This window comes from Lynx rufus, unplaced genomic scaffold (assembly GCF_022079265.1).
Source record: "Lynx rufus isolate CCGP_SWC_20201006 ecotype Redwood Valley unplaced genomic scaffold, mLynRuf1.p SCAF_13, whole genome shotgun sequence".
Classification (NCBI taxonomy): Eukaryota; Metazoa; Chordata; class Mammalia; order Carnivora; family Felidae; genus Lynx; species Lynx rufus.
In genome coordinates, this window is record NW_025814827.1 from 32,449,963 (window position 1) to 32,468,811 (window position 18,849).

General features: G+C 39.7%; 1 protein-coding gene across 4 annotated transcripts in view; it reads left to right on the top strand.

Moving 5' to 3' along the window:
• The window catches only part of VPS39 (VPS39 subunit of HOPS complex), a 46,938-nt gene that overhangs the window by 8,198 nt on the left and 19,891 nt on the right, over positions 1–18,849 (top strand). For 3 of the 4 annotated variants that reach the window (XM_047075250.1, XM_047075252.1, XM_047075251.1), the window contains exons 2-10: positions 97–162; positions 3,642–3,706; positions 4,246–4,288; positions 5,720–5,814; positions 7,009–7,107; positions 7,501–7,593; positions 9,547–9,730; positions 12,833–12,953; positions 13,064–13,184. In XM_047075250.1, the coding sequence (XP_046931206.1) occupies positions 97–162; positions 3,642–3,706; positions 4,246–4,288; positions 5,720–5,814; positions 7,009–7,107; positions 7,501–7,593; positions 9,547–9,730; positions 12,833–12,953; positions 13,064–13,184 (887 nt within the window). The remainder of the gene's footprint in view (positions 1–96; positions 163–3,641; positions 3,707–4,245; positions 4,289–5,719; positions 5,815–7,008; positions 7,108–7,500; positions 7,594–9,546; positions 9,731–12,832; positions 12,954–13,063; positions 13,185–18,849) is intronic. The other variant, XM_047075253.1, reaches the window with a different exon arrangement.

Consider the following 18,849-nt stretch of genomic DNA (forward strand, 5'->3'; position numbering starts at 1 on the left):
TTCTTGACCCTTTGACTTCTCATTACAAGCCCCAGCTCAAGAAGTAGGGTTTTAGTAAAGCTGATTGACCTTTCTCACAATTCTTTTCTCTTGCAGAGGAATGGCTTCTTGTTGGCACCAAACAAGGACATCTTCTTCTCTATAGGATCCGGAAAGATGCTGGTAAGTAGCAGCTCTCCAGAATCGAGAAAGAGATGGCTTACTACTCATGCAAAAAATGTTGATAGCTAATATACAACTGTGAAATCAGTGATCCCTAGATCATTAAAAACCATCGGGGTTGAGAGTAATACTGTGGTAAAGTGGGGAGAAGCATATGAAAATCTTCAGGGTTTTTTGTTTTTTTCAGACTCTATTCCCCAACCCCCCCCCCCTCAAAGGTGGGGTTGAACATTCCTCCCCTCCTTACTTCTTAGTGACTCCCTGTCAGAAATAAGTATTACTGATGGGTATAAGATTTTTGTGTGAGTGATGTGGGGGTAGGAAACAAAATTAGGAACCACTGGTTTAAAAACTTTTATTAACTTGTGAGGGGTGGACTAGAAGAGAGGAGACCTGGGTTTGAGCTCAGCTTTCCTTCTCCTTGGCTAAATGACTATGAGTAGGTCCTTCCCAATGTCATTTTCCTCTTCTATAAACTGCCTGTCTGTCTCAGAAAATTGTTGAGGTCAGATGCAAGGACTTTGAAAACTAAAGCTCTCTCAAATGTGACATTGTCAGCAAAATGTAGAATAATAACCAAAAGTATTTGAAATTTATTTTGTCAGAGTTTCTTCCTTTGAGGGAGAAGAAGTACCTCATTCCCTTTTCATAATTTTACTTCGATGTTCTTTTTATGGAAAATTGATGTGTTTAGATAATATACTTTGGAGCTGTAGAGTCTACAGAAATCTGCTGTAAATGCCCAAGTATGTCGAACCATATGAAATTGTCTTATTTTAGTTTAGTTTAGTTTAGTTTTTGAGAGTGAGTGAGAGTGGGCGGGGGGATAGATAGAATGGGAGAAAGAATCTTAAGCAAGCTCCACGCCCAGCACAGTTGTGGGGGGGTTGGGGAGGGGGTAGAGGGGGAGGAGAGGCCTTGATCTCATGACTGTGAGCTCATGACCTGAGCCACAATCAAGAGTTGAATGCTCAACTGACTGAGCCACCCAGGCGTCCCTGCCCCTTTCATTATTTGACTGTATTAGAAAAAACTACATTTCATAATTTTCAACCTAATAGACTTTCTGTAGTAAATAGCTTAAGGTAATAGTACTTCCCTTTGGAGCCTTAAGCAAGGGTAACATGGGAAAAAAGGGCATCTTTCAGGTCTGTGGGGTGGGGAATATTTTTCCCTCTACCAATTTTAGGTTCGTTGGGTGGGAATATGTAAATTGGACTGACAAAAGACAGATTAACAAAAGAATGACAAGTGTATTAACATGTGTATTACACATACACATGGAAGCATTTAGTGATGGGTAGCTGAAAGGGCTGGTTGGAATTTGGGCTTATATAGCATCTTAACAAATCAACAATTTTTTTTTTTTCAACGTTTATTTATTTTTGGGACAGAGAGAGACAGAGCATGAACGGGGGAGGGGCAGAGAGAGAGGGAGACACAGAATCGGAAACAGGCTCCAGGCTCCGAGCCATCAGCCCAGAGCCTGACGCGGGGCTCGAACTCACGGACTGCCAGATCGTGACCTGGCTGAAGTCGGACGCTTAACCGACTGCGCCACCCAGGCGCCCCTCAACAAACAATTTTTAAAGAAGCAGTAAGGCAAGGGAAAAGGACTTAGAGTTTCTAGGATGGCAAACTGCTAGAAGACACACACATGGGAAACTAATGGAAAAAGGACTAGTTAGTAAGGTTTGTTAGTAGATTGCTCTGGTATCCTCTGTGGGCCGCTGATGGTCTAGTGTTGTCTCCAACTAATTAAATCCTGTCCTTGGTAGAGATGGGGTAGAGGGACACCTGTGTAAATGTATGCTCTGTTTTTACGCAAATTGGAGGGCAGAGAGCTTTTCTTGTACCTGTTTCTTCTCAATTGCCTTCAGCTCAAAATAATCCCTGTACAAAAGTGGCAGATTTTGGGGTGGCCTATTCTGCTACCCTTTACCTTATTCTGCTACTCTTCTGCTACCCTTGAAATAGGAAAAGAGGAAGGCACCTGGTTAGAAGAGAAACCAAAAGTCAAAGTAGAGGGTTTATGAAAGAGAGAGAGCGGAAGAGAAAATCCCAAGCAGGCCCCACACTGCTAGCACAGAACCTGACATGAGGCTTCAAACCATAAATGTGAGATCATGACCCGAGCTGAAGTCAAGAGCCGGACGCTAAACTGACTGAACCACCCAGGTGCCCCTAAAAATTTCTGTCTTAATTTCTACCCTGGTAAACATTGATAACTACAACCCATATTAAAGTTTTGGGATTCTCCATAATTTTTAAGGTTGTGAAGGAGTCTTGACACCAAAAAATTTGAGAACCTCAGTCGTAGATAATTCTGCCTTTGAGGAGAATTGTTAGAAGTAATAAAATAAAGCTCTTTTCAAATATAGAGCTCTGTATCAAGTGTGAAGTGGCTGGTTTTTTTTTTTTTTCTTGTGAAATATAATGGCAGAATACAGGGCACATTTCTGAATCTCTTGAATCTCCAGAGTCCCTTCATCTCCTTTGCTGAGGGACAGGTGGAAAAAGTAAGACCGGCTTTGGTGGTGGGGGCCCCACTAGTTGTGGGGAGCAGCCCGGGGTCAGCAGCCTGAATAGTCTCTTCACAAGCTGGGAGACAGATAGAGTATAGGCTCAGCACACGGGCTTTCCAGTCAGCCCTGAGTTTGCTTCTGGGCGCTTTCTCACTGGCTGCTACTTAACTGCTTGACCCATCAGGTGCCTTTCATATGAAATTGGAACAGTAATACCTACTTCTTGGAATAGTTGTGAGGTTTTAGAAAATATACATCAATTTTTAAACCCAGAACCCAGCACCTAGTTTTTGCTTAGTTTGTTGTTATGTCATTGTCATGATAATTATTCTCTTCTTGCCTTTTTGGTGATTTTTGAGGCTGAATATTTTTGTCATTCCCACAAAGCTAGCATGACATGTTTTTGTGGTATGTAACTTTCTTCCCTTTTTGCAGCAGTGCCAACAGATGTAGAATCTCCTGAAAGTGGCAGTAAGTGTAGATGTATTAAATTACTTTAGTTCTGGGGTTAGTATTGAGTGTTTGCTCTGTCCCGTGATGCAGGACACAGGGTAGCTGCTGGGATTTAGCTGGTCTAGATCTGAGGATGCTTTGGGCTGGGTTTCATTGCTTGGGTTCTTATATTTGTGACTTTTTACAAACACTTAGCCGAGGTACTATATTGCAGGATAAGAGCTTCAGACTCACAAGTACCTTGTAGCTTCACTAAACTTCCATCATATGATTGCCAATGCCAAGTGAAGGTGCATGAAACCCTCTGTTCTAAAATTAGAATTGAAAGTGACTTCTTATACTCAGTGAAGAGAGCTCTCTAGTGTAGATCTCTAGCTTCTAGTCTTTTAGGAATTTGTAGATTCATGTAGTAGAGCAATATGGAGCAGCATTTTTTGTTATAGTTAAGTTTTACATGTATCCCTGTGTTTGGAACTGTAAATGTTTGTTTCTTTTCCATAGGTTGCAACAGGTTTGAAGTGACACTAGAGAAATCCAATAAAAACTTCTCCAAAAAGATTCAACAGGTAGGCAGTGATGGTGGTCACTACAAAATATTTGACTTCTATGGGACCATGTCAAAACTAGAACTTCGGTAACATTTTTAATAACTCTGAATCCTCTGCTCTCTGTTCTCCCACTTACGCAGAGATCATGGTCCATCCGTCATGTGCCTGAGATCCTCTATAATGAACAGAAATTGCGATTACACATAAATATAAGTCGGATTCCTGTCATTGGCATAGACTCTTTAGTCCCTTTTTTTTTCCTTAACATTTATTCATTTTTGAGAGTGAGAGAGACAGAGCATGCGCAGGGGAGGGGCAGAGAGAGAGAGGGAGACACAGAATCAGAAGCAGGCTCCAGGCTCTGCGCTGTCAGCCCAGAGCCCGACGCGGGGCTCGAACTCATGGACCGCGAGATCATGACCTGAGCTGAAGTCAGATGCTCAACTTACTGAGCCACCCCTGTACCCCAAGTCCTTTTTTAGTACTGTAGTTAAATGAAGTTTTGTTAAGCCCTGTCAGAAATGTTTAATTGAGTCTAATGATTTGTTCTTTTCCAGATCCATGTGGTTTCCCAGTTTAAGATTCTGGTCAGCTTATTAGGTAAGAAAAGGGGTTGTAGTTATATTTCATGTGTCAAAAAATAAAAACTGTGACCTGACTAACTCTTTCATGTTTAATTTGAGAGTCAGTGAAACTGACCTGTACCACACCAAACACAGCAGGGTACACGAGTATTAAAGACAACAGCATTGGGGCGCCTGGGTGGTGCAGTCGGTTAAGCGTCCGACTTCAGCCAGGTCACGATCTCGCGGTCCGTGAGTTCGAGCCCCGCGTCAGGCTCTGGGCTGATGGCTCAGAGCCTGGAGCTTGCTTCCGATTCTGTATCTCCCTCTCTCTCTGCCCCTCCCCCGTTCATGCTCTGTCTCTCTCTGTCCCAAAAATAAATAAACGTTGAAAAAAAAAAAAATTAAAAAAAAAAAAAAAAAGACAACAGCATCTCTCATAAACTTGAGCTCTGTTCTCCAAGGAGTGCTGTTCATTCATTCAGTCACAGATATTTATTGATATTGAGCAGATATTTATTGAGCCCTGCCCTAGGCATTGGGGATACCACATTGAAAGAGACATAGTTTCTGTCTTTGAGTTTATGTTCTGATTGTGAAGACTGAAATGACAGAAAATAATCATGATTCAGTGTGATAAGTTACAATGGAAATTTATAAAAAATGTTGTGGATATTAGTAATGGGAGTGACAGCATCATCTAGTGGATGATTAGGATTTTGATAGGAAGGGAGAAGAAGGCAGAGCATTTTAAGCAGAGGTCCTGCAGTCTGACCAGACTTAGGATGTGTGGTGAAGAGTGACACAGTGGCAAGAGATAGGGGAGAGACAGATCAAGGCCAGACTATTCAAGCCTTGTTTGAAAAGCCATAGATTCAATTGAAGGCAGCCAGTGAGGCCTTTTATTGGCAACAAAGAACTAGAAACTTGCCTCACGTTTGTACTGTTCAGCCCAGGGCCCAAATGGTAGAATAATTTTAAACTTAGCTTCTAGGTTTAGAGAGGAACATTTAAAGTAACTATGTCTTAATGAGTAAAACTAGATAGGAGGCCTGAGTGAAATTATTTTGCTTGCAGCTAGAAAAGAATTCCTCATCATGGGATCATACAAAGTCCACAGAGGATTTCCTTTCTTTTATTGAGGCCTCCTAATGGAAGTAGCTTTGAAAGCCAATTCTTGTACAAATATTGCATCACAAATTTCCAGACTTGAGGAAGACCGAGTATAAGAGGGCTTTGCTAGTGAAAGAGCTGTCTTACACAAGCCAGCCCAAATTTGAAGGAACAGAAGTGACCTCTTAAACATTTTGGAGTGTAATTCTGATAATAGATCGGAATAACTCATTGTTAGTGAAACTGAAAGATACATCTTCAACCAACATTCACTTTGGTTCATCTATTTGTTAGTTATTCATGTGTGTGGAGAATTATGATAATTTATAGGGTTATTATACTTCCTTCCAAACAGAAAATAACATTTATGTCCATGACCTGTTGACATTTCAACAAATCACTACGGTTTCAAAGGCAAAGGGAGCATCACTGTTCACATGTGACCTTGAGGTAAGTTTAGGCAAGATGAATTTTGACATTGTATTTTGATAAATACATTCTTTCCTATATTATTCCTACCATCAGATGGGAAGAATAACATGGATATCCAAACCCAGCAGAGATCCAAAGAAAATGTTTGATTTTGGATTGTATTAGAGAAATTTTCCCCTTTGTATGTGGTCTGAAGGTGACACATTTGGGTTCCCTGTGTGTGTGCTGATTAGAGCACCAGAGGAGGCAACGAACTCAGGATAAAAGCATTGGCCATGGAGGGGCATCTGGGTGGCTCAGTGGGTTAAGGTCCGACTTCAGCTCAGGTCATGATCTTGCAGTTCGTGAGTTCAGGCCCCGCATCGGATTCTGTGCTGACAGCTCAGAGCCTGGAGCCTACTTCGGATTCTGTGTCTCTCTCTCTCTCTCTCTCTCTCTCTCTCTCTCTCTGCCCCTCCCCCACTTGCACTGTGTTTCTGTCTCTCAAAAATGAATCAACATTAAAAAAAAAAAGCATTTGCCGTGGACAAACCATTATGGGGAAAATCCAGACTTAACTGTACCATCAGTATCATGGACATAACTATAGGACATTATATTGACCTTGTTCTGAACATATTATTGTCTTCTTTGTCTTGAGGGTGTTTTTTGTTATTCAGGAAAGACATTTCTCCTAATTTTTGCAAATTTATCCTCCTTACATTATTCAAAATCTGCCTTACCCCTCTACTCAGCTTGATCGCTTTTTAGTATTTGTGGTCTACATTGACACTGCTTTGTTTTATGTTTAGACATTTTCTTTTCCCCTGTTCCTTTAAGGATTAAAAGTGCCACTGACACATGCTGATCCCTGACCAGCAGATATTGACATCCATGAGTGAGAAACATTTAAGAAAAAAAGAGGAAGCGTTTGCATAGGTGGAGGCCTGCCCTGGGATTTTCCGTGTGAATTATGAATGTTTAAGAGATGTGCTGGGGTTGGGACCTTTGACTGGCAGCCCTCAGGAAGGAAGTGCTCCTCAGCCTGTGTTTCTAAGTACATTTTAGAAAAATGGTGTTCTTCCACCCAGCTTGTCTGGTAGGGTAACTTTGTATTACAGGGGATTTTCAGATTCGTAGCCATTTCAAGGCAGGCAGTCTTTCATTTAGTGGTCACCCAGTCGTGGAGCCGTCGTATACACATCCTCATTTGCTCTGGGTGTCTCTTCCCAGCACACAGAGACTGGTGAGGAGGTGTTGCGGATGTGTGTGGCAGTGAAAAAGAAGCTGCAGCTCTATTTCTGGAAGGACAGGGAATTTCACGAATTGCAGGTAAAGTCCATGTTGATTCACCGCTTGAAAGACTCCTGTTCAGTGATACTGAAGGTCAGGGCCTTAGTCTTGGAGTTCTCTCCAGGTGAAGGCTCTGCCATAAGTACCTGAGAGCCTCTTCATGCTCACTCATCAAGAGTCTCCTGGCCTTCAGAAGCAGTGTTTATACACATGGGTTTATTTCAGAGTGGGTTTTCACCTTTTCCAAAGGCATCTAGTCATCCAGTTCATGGGTGACTTAAATTTTTATCACAGATGATTTCCTAGCCTTGTGTTTACAGAATTGTGTTTAGATGAGGGTGAGGTTCATTTTGCAGAGTGGACATGGAATAACAGGAAGATCATGGTTTCTTTTAACATCTTTCCATTTGAACTCTTGCTCTCTTTCCTCAGGGGGACTTTAGTGTACCAGATGTGCCCAAGTCCATGGCATGGTGTGAAAATTCTATCTGTGTGGGTTTCAAGAGAGACTACTACCTAATAAGGGTAAACTTATTATTTTGCATGTATTAGTTTACCTGGGGGACATGATTATGCACGTCTGAACTACAGGCCAAGAGACTGCCTTAAGTAGCGTTTGGGCATAACAGGGCTTGTGTTTGTATATTTGGTTATATTTTATGCTTCTCAGCATCTCCAGATGTCTGAAGCTAGGCAGCGTCATGAATTATCCATATCTTGTATCTAATTATTGGAACAGATCATAAGGGCTGCTTGCCTCTGTCCAACAGCATTGTCATAGACTGCCATCTTAAGGCTTCAATCCTCAAGAATTAGAAACTAACTTTAGTATTAAGCATTTTTAAGACTTGAGTTTCCTGTTGCCTAAAATCTTTTTGTATATTTATTTTTTAAATTATTTTTACTTTCTTTTTTTAAATTTTGAAAGCCACATGTGTTTATTATAAAAAAATAAGGAAATATAGATAAGGAAAATAAAGGAAATATAAATCATCCATAATCTATTGACTCAGAGATAGTTACTGTTAATCTTTGGGCATATGAACTTCTGCCTATTTACAGAGATGTCATACACATTGTTTTACAACTTTTTTTCCTTCTCCTAAGTGGTATCAATATCCACGACGTTTTTTTTTTTCCTCCAGTAGTCACACTGTATGTAGAAATGGTTGATATACCATTCATTTCATAGCATAACCTAAACTTCTGAGCTTTATACCCCTCTCATATTCCAGACTTGGCAATTCTAGAAGTCTTTCTCTCCATCTTCACTTCTCCCCACTTCCCCACTCCCCACCATGTTAGCTCTTCATTATTTATCTAGTTAATATATCTGTTCCACATTTACGTTGTTAGAGTGTCCTCATTTTATCAGCATCAGAGTTGCAAACTCATAGAGGAGTCACTGCTCTCCAGCTGACTGATTAGCAGAATAACAGTGAGGCATATAGGTGCCAAAAGAAGTCCATGAGGGGTAGGGATACAGAGCCTGAAGCTGGAGCGGGCTCCCTCTGACTGTCTTGAATTCTGGCATCATCTTCTCAAGGGTACAGTCTTGAGGGTGGGAAATCTTGGTTTAGACCCAAGCTATTAAAAAATTCATTTATATACATACAGTAAAATTCATTCTTTTTGATGTATAGTTCTGAGTTTTAACAGATGCCTTGAGTTGTGTAGCCACCACCATAATCAAGATTCAGAGCAGCTCCATCACCCAAAAAATGCCATCATGCTGCCCCTCTGAAGTCAACCCCTCCTCCTATGCCCCAGCCTCTAGTAATCACTGACCTGTTCTTCATCTCTTATAGTTTTGCCTTTTCCAGAATGTCATATAAATGGAATCCTACCGTATGTAGCCTTTTGAATATGGCTTCTTTCACTCGGCATTATGCGTTTGACATCCATTTGTATTGTTGTGCGTGTCATTTTATTCCTCATGGCTGAGTAGTATTCCATGGTATGGATGTACTATAGTTTGTTTATTCATTCATCAGTTGAAGGACAACGTTGTTTCCAATTTTTCGCTACTATGAATAAGGCTGCTATAAACATTTGCATACAGGTTTTCATGTAAACATAAGTTTTTACTTCTCTTGAGCAAATACCTAAGGAATGGGATTACTGGGTTGTATGGTAAGTGTCTATTTAACTTTATAAGAAGCCAACAAACAAAATGGCTGTACCATTTTGCATTCTCACCAGCAGCGAGTGAGAGTCCCAGTCACTCTGCATCCTCGCCAGCACTTGACATTGTTAGTTGCCAGGCCAGATGCTTGTGCCTCTGTGTTAGAGAAAAGGAGAACTGGTTCTGTCATTGTGATGACAAAATTTGTCATAACAAACTCTATAATATTTCCTTATGCCAAGCAAGGAATATTATTGGCTTCTGTAGGCTTGGAGTTATATTTGGGTTTTTCAGGCCATGTTCATGCCTCTTTCGAGAGAACGCTGGTTGATTCAATTTGTGTCTTCCTATAGGTGGATGGAAAGGGGTCCATCAAAGAGCTCTTTCCAACAGGAAAACAGCTGGAGCCGTTAGTTGCACCTCTGGCAGATGGAAAAGTGGCTGTGGGTCAGGATGATCTCACCGTGGTGCTCAATGAGGAGGGGATATGCACACAGAAATGTGCCTTGAACTGGACAGACATACCAGTAGCCATGGGTGAGACCACCATAGCTGCTGTTTCCCACCGTGGGCTGGGGTTGTGCACCATCCTCACAGAACGGAATCCCTTTCATAGCTTCAGCATACTGTGGTTGCAGTGTCATTTACTCTCAGTTCCCCTTCCTATAAGTAGACAAGTTTGTAAGATCATAAAAATGGGATATTCTGGTTTTTGTAGGAAGCTGGGTTTTGCCCCTGCGGGGGAAAGATATGAGCAGAGTTGTGTGTTTTAGGAAGTGATTGTCTACTGCTGTATATTTTTACTTCTTAGTCCTTTTTGTTATACCTTCTTTTTAATGGTTTTATTGTGTCCTCTGCCAGATAGATTACATGTGGAAATTAGTGGTAATTCCTTATTTATTCCTGTAATACATGCAACTCAGTATTGAAGTGTTTTTGATGTGGTGGTTATTGCTTCTGCTTTTGTAACTTGGAGGTGCACATTGCATTTAGATGTCACTCTCTGCCCTCCATGTTAAGGGTTTCTGCTCCTACACTTGCCTCAGGCTCTCAGCAGTGGCATTGCCTGGAAGCATGTGACCACCCTTGCAGCAATTCATTTTCAGTCAGAACAGTGAGCATTTTAAAAATAGTTACCACTGTGGAGGGGGGCGTACAGACATGCCATCTTTAAAGACTCTAGCTGGGGAGGTAAAGATTCCATCTTGGATAAAGAGATAAAATAAGGCACCATTGGAGCGGTTAAATTGGATGAGCTGAGATTCAGTAGTTGAGAAAGGGGAAGTTCATTGTTCAACTTGTCAGGAAGAAGTTTCATTACATAGGTACGATTGGACTGGACCAGGCAGGGAGACTGCCCTGGCTAAAACAGGTGGCTCAAATTGGGGAGGAATAAGGATAGTGCCGGTTAGAGGCCCGTGCAAAGGTCTCACAGAGCAGTAGATTCCTAAATGGTAAATGTTTGGATAAAAGCATCAGGTTCTAGGGTATTTTGGTAGTGGTTAGAGATGAACGGTTCAGAAGGAAGATAAATCAAAAGGACAATATTTTATAAGGCCTGAGATTATGTATATTAACAAGTTTGAGGGGCTCAGAGCTGCACGAGAAACTTCGTGTGGTATTCTAGGCGGCCCTTGTTTTCCCTTCAGAAGAGGAGCTGTGGGAGAACTGATGAAGATGTGTGTAATACGCTTGAAGGATGTTTCTGATTCCCTAGTATGAGTTCCTTTGTTAGCGCCCATTGCCTTTGGCAGTGTTTCTCAGAAACAGTTCTGTGCCTTAACATACTGAGGTGGGGAGAGGGCATTCTTTCTAGATAGGGTGGGAGAATCACCACCGGACAGAGGAAGACTAAACTCCTTAGATGGTGTGCATTTTAAACTTCATTTATATTTCTGCTCTCAACTTTACCACTTCACCCAGGCTCCAGTCATCGTGGAACCCCCCCTCACTGAGTGATCATCACACGTGCTGTTGTCTCTTGATTTCTTCTCTGCCTGGCCCTGTCCAGCTCACATGACAAGGCCCTATTCAGTGGCACTTCCCCCTGTGAAGTCTTCTCTGATGCGCAGGCAGAATTAGTCACTTCCCCTTGTTGCTTCCAAAGCTCTTTCAGCTTTCCCTGTCATGGTACCTACACTGTCTCACTGGATACAGTTGAGCTGTCTTCTGTGCTCATGTAGGAGCCCTGTGAACCCTGGACTCATGTCTTGATCCACTTTGAGTAGGGCCTGAAACATAGCCTTTTAGGAAATGCTTGCTGAGTAGGTGAATCACTGTCATTGTTGGCAATTTGTTATATATCTGCTGTATACCAGGCACTCTGCCAAGTTTTGAAGATACAAACAGATATAGACCATCTCTATCGTCAAAGAGTTGAGGAGAGTGGGCAATGATAAGAGTGCTTCTATTATAGATTACCTTTTTCATTAAATTAGACCAGATTAAAGGAGAGAAATTTTACAAATGTATACAAATTAACACCAAAGGGAATTGTACTAGCTTTTAAAAAGGAGGCCAGCAAAAAAAAAAAAGTAAAAAATCCAACACAAAACCACATTTATTTTACTTCATTTTTTTTTGTAAGATGAAAAATACCAGCCTAATAACAGTGATGGTGTTCAAAGTGATAGAAGTCCCTTCTGGCTGTAAATTTTTTACTGTATTTAGAGTGTAAATTGCAAACATAATATGAAAAACTTTTTATCAGAAAATAAATGAGGAAAATAAATTCATAGGAAGTTAGCCAGACTAAGAAACTACAAATACATTCTTTGAGGTTACATTTCTTTTTGATAATGATGCCATCTAGTGGTTCATTTCTTACTATTTTTTTTTACATTTAAAAAATTTTCAGTTTTGTGATAAAAAATAACATAAAATCTATCACCTTAACCATTTTTAAGGATACAGTTCAGTCATTACATATATTCATATGGTCATGCAACAGATTTCAGAATATTTTCATCTTGCGAAACTAAAACTCCATATCTATTAAGTAACAACCCATTTCTCTCTCCCTCAGCCCTTGGCAACCACTCCTCTACTTTCTAGATACCTCACATCAGTGGTAGAAAACTGCTACCCTGAGAATGCCATCCAGCTGCCTCCTCTGTAACCATTAAGCGTCAGGTGGAGTGTGCATCTTTTCCCTGTGAAAATCTTAAGCAGAAATAACTTTGGCCAGAAATGTGGAATTCTTTTGTTAGCCTCATTTTAGGGAAAAAAGAAGTTACCTTCCTCCTGCCCTTCCTAAGAGAATGAAAGAAGAGGTCATGTAACCTTATTCTCCCTCTGATGCATTGTTAGGGGCAGCTGCCACTGACCTTTCTCTGGCTTAATTTTGTGACTGGTGAGAAAGGGAGCAGGTGAAGCTTTCACCCAGTCCTTTGGAGGAGATGGTAGGAGTGGGATCAGGTCACTGTCAGCGAAGCTGGATGCATCCTTCTTGTGCAAGAGATTTCTCTTAGCATCACTTGGACAAAACATTTTTTCCCTTTGGATATCACAGTGTAGGATCCTGACTTGGTATTTGACTAGTGGACTATTGGGAGATCCTGTTTAAGTGCAGCTTAGAAATGGGAAGCTGAAGCAGTTCATAGACCAGATCTGCAATTCAAGGTGTTCTTTCTTGTTTAGAGCACCAGCCTCCCTACATCATTGCAGTTTTGCCTCGATATGTGGAGATCCGAACATTCGAACCGAGGCTTCTGGTCCAGAGTATTGAATTGCAAAGGCCCCGCTTCATTACCTCGGGAGGGTAAGGAATTTCTTTTTTTTACTGTAGCTGCCATATTGCAAAGCTTTAAAATCACCTATGTCATCATAAAGCCTGTGCCCTTTTGCTGATACTCTTATTCCTGCCCCCAGATCAAATATTATCTATGTGGCCAGCAATCATTTTGTTTGGAGACTCATTCCTGTCCCCATGGCAACCCAAATCCAACAGCTTCTCCAGGACAAGCAGTTTGAACTGGCTCTACAGCTTGCAGTAAGTATTGTTTCTGAGATATGGATCTGAGTCTGCCTTTCTCGTTGTTCAAAGCAGGTTTTTTTGGTTTAGATGTTTATATTTGGTTTAGACTGGTAGAATAAGCACAGAGCTGAAAGTTAGGAGACTTGGATTTGGGATCTGATGCTGCCATAAACTCTAAATAATTTCACATTTTCAGTTTGCTTATCTGTAAAATGGAGAAGAATGCCAAATACCTCCTAGAATTAATAAGACAATAAAATAATTTAATAGATACGTTACAGCCTTGAAAAATTAAAGACAGTGCAGGTATTAAAGTAACAATTATAAATGTAAGACCGCAGTCTGGTTAAATGCAACAACTGGAGGGCCACTCAAAATCCCTTTCAACAGTAGTTCCCCTGTGTTTGGATAGGCAGGCCTTCTTCAGGTATTCTGAAACCACCTCATGTTGCTGCATTTGAGAAGGCTGCACTCTTTATGGCTGCCATTGTCCTTGAATGTTTCCATGGGATATTGTTCATAGCCGAGGTTCATAGCCAAGTAGTAACCATGCTCTTATTTTGGTGTTTCTCTCATTGCCAACTTTTGGAGACTGATCTCTGAGATTTGTCTTATTCTTTTAAACATCCCCAGTGGCGATTATTGTCTGTAGAGAGTGGCTTTGAGTTTAGGAAACAACCAAAGATTATTCCGATCCTACTCATTAAATTAATTTAGTAAAAGAGATTTTTATGAAGATAATATTTTAAAAGCTTACTTTTTAGAGTATCTTGTCAGTTCTTTCTGAAAGGAAAGCAGTGGTTGCATGTTTTGGAATTTATGTTTGTAGTCACATGTGGTAGATACTTTTGAAAAGTAACATTTATCTTGGATATACATGTTCTGGATTTAAAACAAAAATCCAGTCTTAATAGTTAGACATGTTTAATATCCCATAAAGATTGTTTCTTTCTTAGGGCATTTAATTTAACATCTTACTAATTTTTTTTTTTTTGCCACCTATGCATTGCCCTCCGTTATTTTATTTTCATTTTTAAAATAATACCCATGAATCCACCATCTTACCCAAGAAAAATAACTTATATAACCTATATGTTCCTCCCCATCCCATCCCTCTACCTTCCCTTGAGACATAGCCATTACCCTAAATTTGTATTTATCACGCCCGTTAAAAATGTGTTTCTTGTTGAAAAATCTCAAATAAACAATCTAACTTTACACATAAAGGAGTTAGAAAAAGAACAAACAAAATCCCAAACCAGTAGTAGGAAGTAAATAATAAAGATTAGAGCAGAAATAAATGAAATAGAAACTAAAAAACAGTAAAACAAATCAATGAAACTAGGAGCTGGTTCTTTGAAAAGATCATCAAAATTGATAAACCATTAGCCAAAGAGAGGACTCCAATAAGTGAAATAAGGAAGAGGAGAATTAACAATTGACAACACAGAAATGCGAAGGATTATAAGAAAATTATGAAAAATTATATGCCAACAAATTGGACAAATAAAAAAAATGGATAAATTCCTAGAAACATATAACCTCCCAAGACTGAATCAAGAAGAAATAGAAAATTTGAACAGACTGATTGTCAGCAGTGAAATTGAATTAGTAATCAAAAAACTTCCCAGGGTGCCTGAGTGGCTCAGTTGGTTGCGTGTCCAACACTTGATTTCGGCTCAGGTCATGATCCCAGGGTTGTGGGATTAGCCGTGCCCCAGGCTCCATGCTGAGTGTGGAGCCTGCTTAGGATTTCCTTTTTCTCTCCCTCTTTCTCCCACTCTGCCCCTCTCCCTTACTTGCTTGCACACTCTCTCTCTAAAATTAAAAAACAAACAAACAAACAAAAAACCTCCCAAAAAACAAAAGTCTAGGACCAGATGGCTTCACAGGTGAATTCTACCAAACATTTAGAGAAGAGTTAATACATATTCTTCTCAAACTATTTGAAAAAAACAGAAAAGGAGGGAAGCCTTCCAAATCCATTCTATGAGGCCATTACCCTGATACCACAACCAGATAAAGACACTACAAAAAAAAAAAAAAAGAGAGAGAGAACTACAGGCCAATATCCCTGATGAACACAGATGCAAAAATTCTCAATAAAATACCAGCTAACTGAATCCAACGGTACTTTAAAAATCATTCACCACAATCAAGTGGGATTTCTTCCTTGGTTGCAAGGGTGGTTGAATATTTGCAAATTAATCAATGTGTTATGTCACATCAAGAGAAAGGATAAAGAACCATATGATCATTTGAGTAGACACAGAAAAAGCATTTGCCAAAGTACAGTATCCATTCATAAAAAACTCTCAACAGAATAGGTTTAGAGGGACTGTACCTCAATATCATATATGAAGAACCCATAGCTAATGTCATCCTTAATGGAGAAAAAAACTGAGAGCCTTTTCCCTAAGGTCAGGAACAAGGTGAGGTTGTCCACTCTCACTGCTTTGTTCAACATAGTACTGGAAGTCCCAGCCATAGAAGTCAGACAACAAAAAGAAATAAAGGCATCCAAATCAGTATGGAAGAAGTAAAAGTATCACTGTTTACAGATGACGTGATACTGTATATAGAAAACCCAAAAGATTCCACCAAGAAACTGCTTGAATTGATAAATGAACTCAATAAAGTTTCAGGATGCAAAATCAATCTACAGAAATCTGTTGCATTTCTACACTAATAATGAAATAGAGGAAAGAGAAATTAAGAAAACAATCCCATTTACAATTGCACCAAAAATAATAAAATACCTAGGAATAAACTTAACCAAGGAGGTGAAAAGTCTGTACTCTGAAAACTGTAAAACACTGATGAAAGAAATTGACAATGACACAAACAAATGGAAAGATATTCCATACTCATTAACTGGAAGAACAAATATTGTTAAAATGTCCATTCTATCCAAAGTAATCTATGGACTTAATGCAATCTCTATAAAAATACCAATAGCATTTTCCACAGAACTAGAACAAACAATTCTAAAATTTGTATGGAACCACAAAAGACCCTAAATAGCCAAAGCAATTTTGAAAAAGAGGAAGAAATGAAACTGGAGGTATCACAATCCTAGATTTCAAGATATGCTACAAAGCTGTATTAACAAAAGCACTATAATACACAAAAAACAGACACATAGATAAATGGAACAGAATAGAGAGCCCAGAAATAAACCCATGATTATATAGTCAATTACTCTTCAACAAAAGAGGCAAGAATATACAATGGGTAAAAAACAATCTCTTCAAAAAATGGTGGTGGAAAAACTAGGCAACAGCATGCAAAAGATTGAAACTGGACCCCTTTCTTACACTATTCACAAAAAATAAGGTCAAAATGGATTAAAGACCTAAATGTGAGACCTGAAATCGTAAAAATCCTGGAAGAACACAGGCAGTAATTTCTCTGAAATCGATCATAGCAACATTTTTCTAGATATGTCTCCTTAGGCAAGGGAAACAAGCAAAAACAAACTATTGGGACTACATCAAAATAAAAAGCTTCTGCACAGCAAAGGAAACAGTCAACAAAACTAAAAGACAACCTACTAAATGAAAGAAGATACTTGCAAATGACATACCTGATAAAGGATTAGTATCCAAAATATATAAAGAACTGATATAACTCAACACCCAAAAAATAATCCAATTTAAAAATGGGCAGAAAGCATGAACAGACATTCTCCAGAGAAGCCATACAGATGGCCAGCAGACATTTGAAAAGATGCTCAACATCACTCCTCATCAGGGAAATGGAAATTAAAACCACAATGAGATGATACATCATACCTGTCAGAATGGCTAAAATCAACAACATAAGAAACAACAAGTGTTGGTGAGGATGTGGAGAAAAACTGGAGCCTTCATGCACTGTTGTGGGAATGCAAATTGGTATAGCTACTGTGGAAAACAGTATGAAGTTTCCTCAAAAAATTAAAAATAGAACTGTCATATGATCCAGTAATTCAACTACTGGAATTTACTCAAAGAACACAAAAACACTGATTCTAAAAGATACATGGACCCCTGTGTTTATTGCATTATTTACAGTAGCCAAGATAGGGAAGCAATGTAAGTGTCCATTGATAGATGAGTGGATGAAGAAGATGTGGTATATATACACAATGGAATATTTTTCAGCCATAAAAAGGATGAAATCTTGCCATTTGCAACAACATGGAGGGATCTAGAGAGTATAATGCTAAGTGAAATAAGTCAGTCAGAGAAAGACAAATACCGTATGATTCCACTTATATGTGGAATTTAAGAAGCAAAAGACCAAAGAAAAAAAGAGACAAACCACAAAAACAGATTCTTAACTATAGAGAACAAACTGGTAGTTATCAGAGGGGTGGGTAGATGAGGGAAAATAAGTGAAAGGGATTAAGAGTACACGTATCATGGGGTGCCTGGGTGGCTCAGTTGGTTAAGCATCAGACTCTTGATTTTGGCTCACATCATGATCTCACAGTTCATGAGATTGAGCCCTGTGTGAGCACGGAGACTGCTTGAGATTCTCTCTGTCCCTCCCATACGTATGTGTGCATCTATGTACTCTCTAATAAATAAACATTTTTAAAAAAGAGTACACATATCGTGATGAGCACTGAGTATTGTATAGAATTGTCAACTCACCATATTGTACACCTGAAACTAATATAATACGTTAATTGTACTGGAAGTAAATTTTAAATGTTTTTTTATTATTATTTTTTATTTTTAGAGAGTGCAAGTGGGGAGAGTGGCAAAGGGAAAGAGAGAGAGAGAGAGAAAGAGAAAGAAAGAATCCCAAGCAGGCTCCACACTCATTGCAGAGCCCAATGTGAGGCTCAATCCCACAACCCTAAGATCATGACCTGAGCTGAAATCAAGAGTCGGATGTTCAGCCGACTGAGCCACCCAGGCATCCCTGTACTGGAATTAAATTTAAAAATTCTTTTTAAGTTTATTTATTTATTTAGAGAGATAGAGAGCATGAGCAGGGAGAAGCAGAGAGAAAGAGAGAGAGATTGCAAAGCAGGCTCAGCACTATTAGCGTGGAACCGGATGTGGGGCTTGAACTCACGAACTGTGAGATCATGACCTGAGCCGAAACCAAGAGTCAGACGCTTAACTGACTGAGCCAGCCAGGCGCCCCTGTAATTAAATTTTAAGAAGTTGCTTCTTGTTTAATCATTTACATATATCTGTGTGCTAGAATATGTATTTAGTTTTTGAACTTTAAAGGGTATGATGCAGCGCATAGCTTTTTTAGTATCTTATTTTTCTCCACAGGAAGATCTTGGGTCTTTTCAGTGATCTTCCTGCTGCAGGTTGTGTGTTTAATCTTCAGTGGAGAAGGTAGAAGTGGGTTTCCATTTCTCCTTCTCTTTTCTGGACTTGTGCTTAGTAGGTATCCTGTGCTGTGATGAAAGAAGGTTGGTTAATACCATCTTCGCTCTTGAGGAACCTATTTTTTCTGTAAAGAAATTAAAGAACTACATGAAACTTTCAGAGGACAATTAACATACTAAAGTTTTTACCATTGACAAAACATGGAGCAAAATTTTAGCCAAGGGACAGTTCCCTGTGGGCTGGACACGGCATTCCCCAGGTTGGACCCTTTCTGAATAGATCAGAATCAGGTGAGGAAACAGAGAATGCTAAGAGCCTGAGGAAGTTGAAGAAGTGAAAAC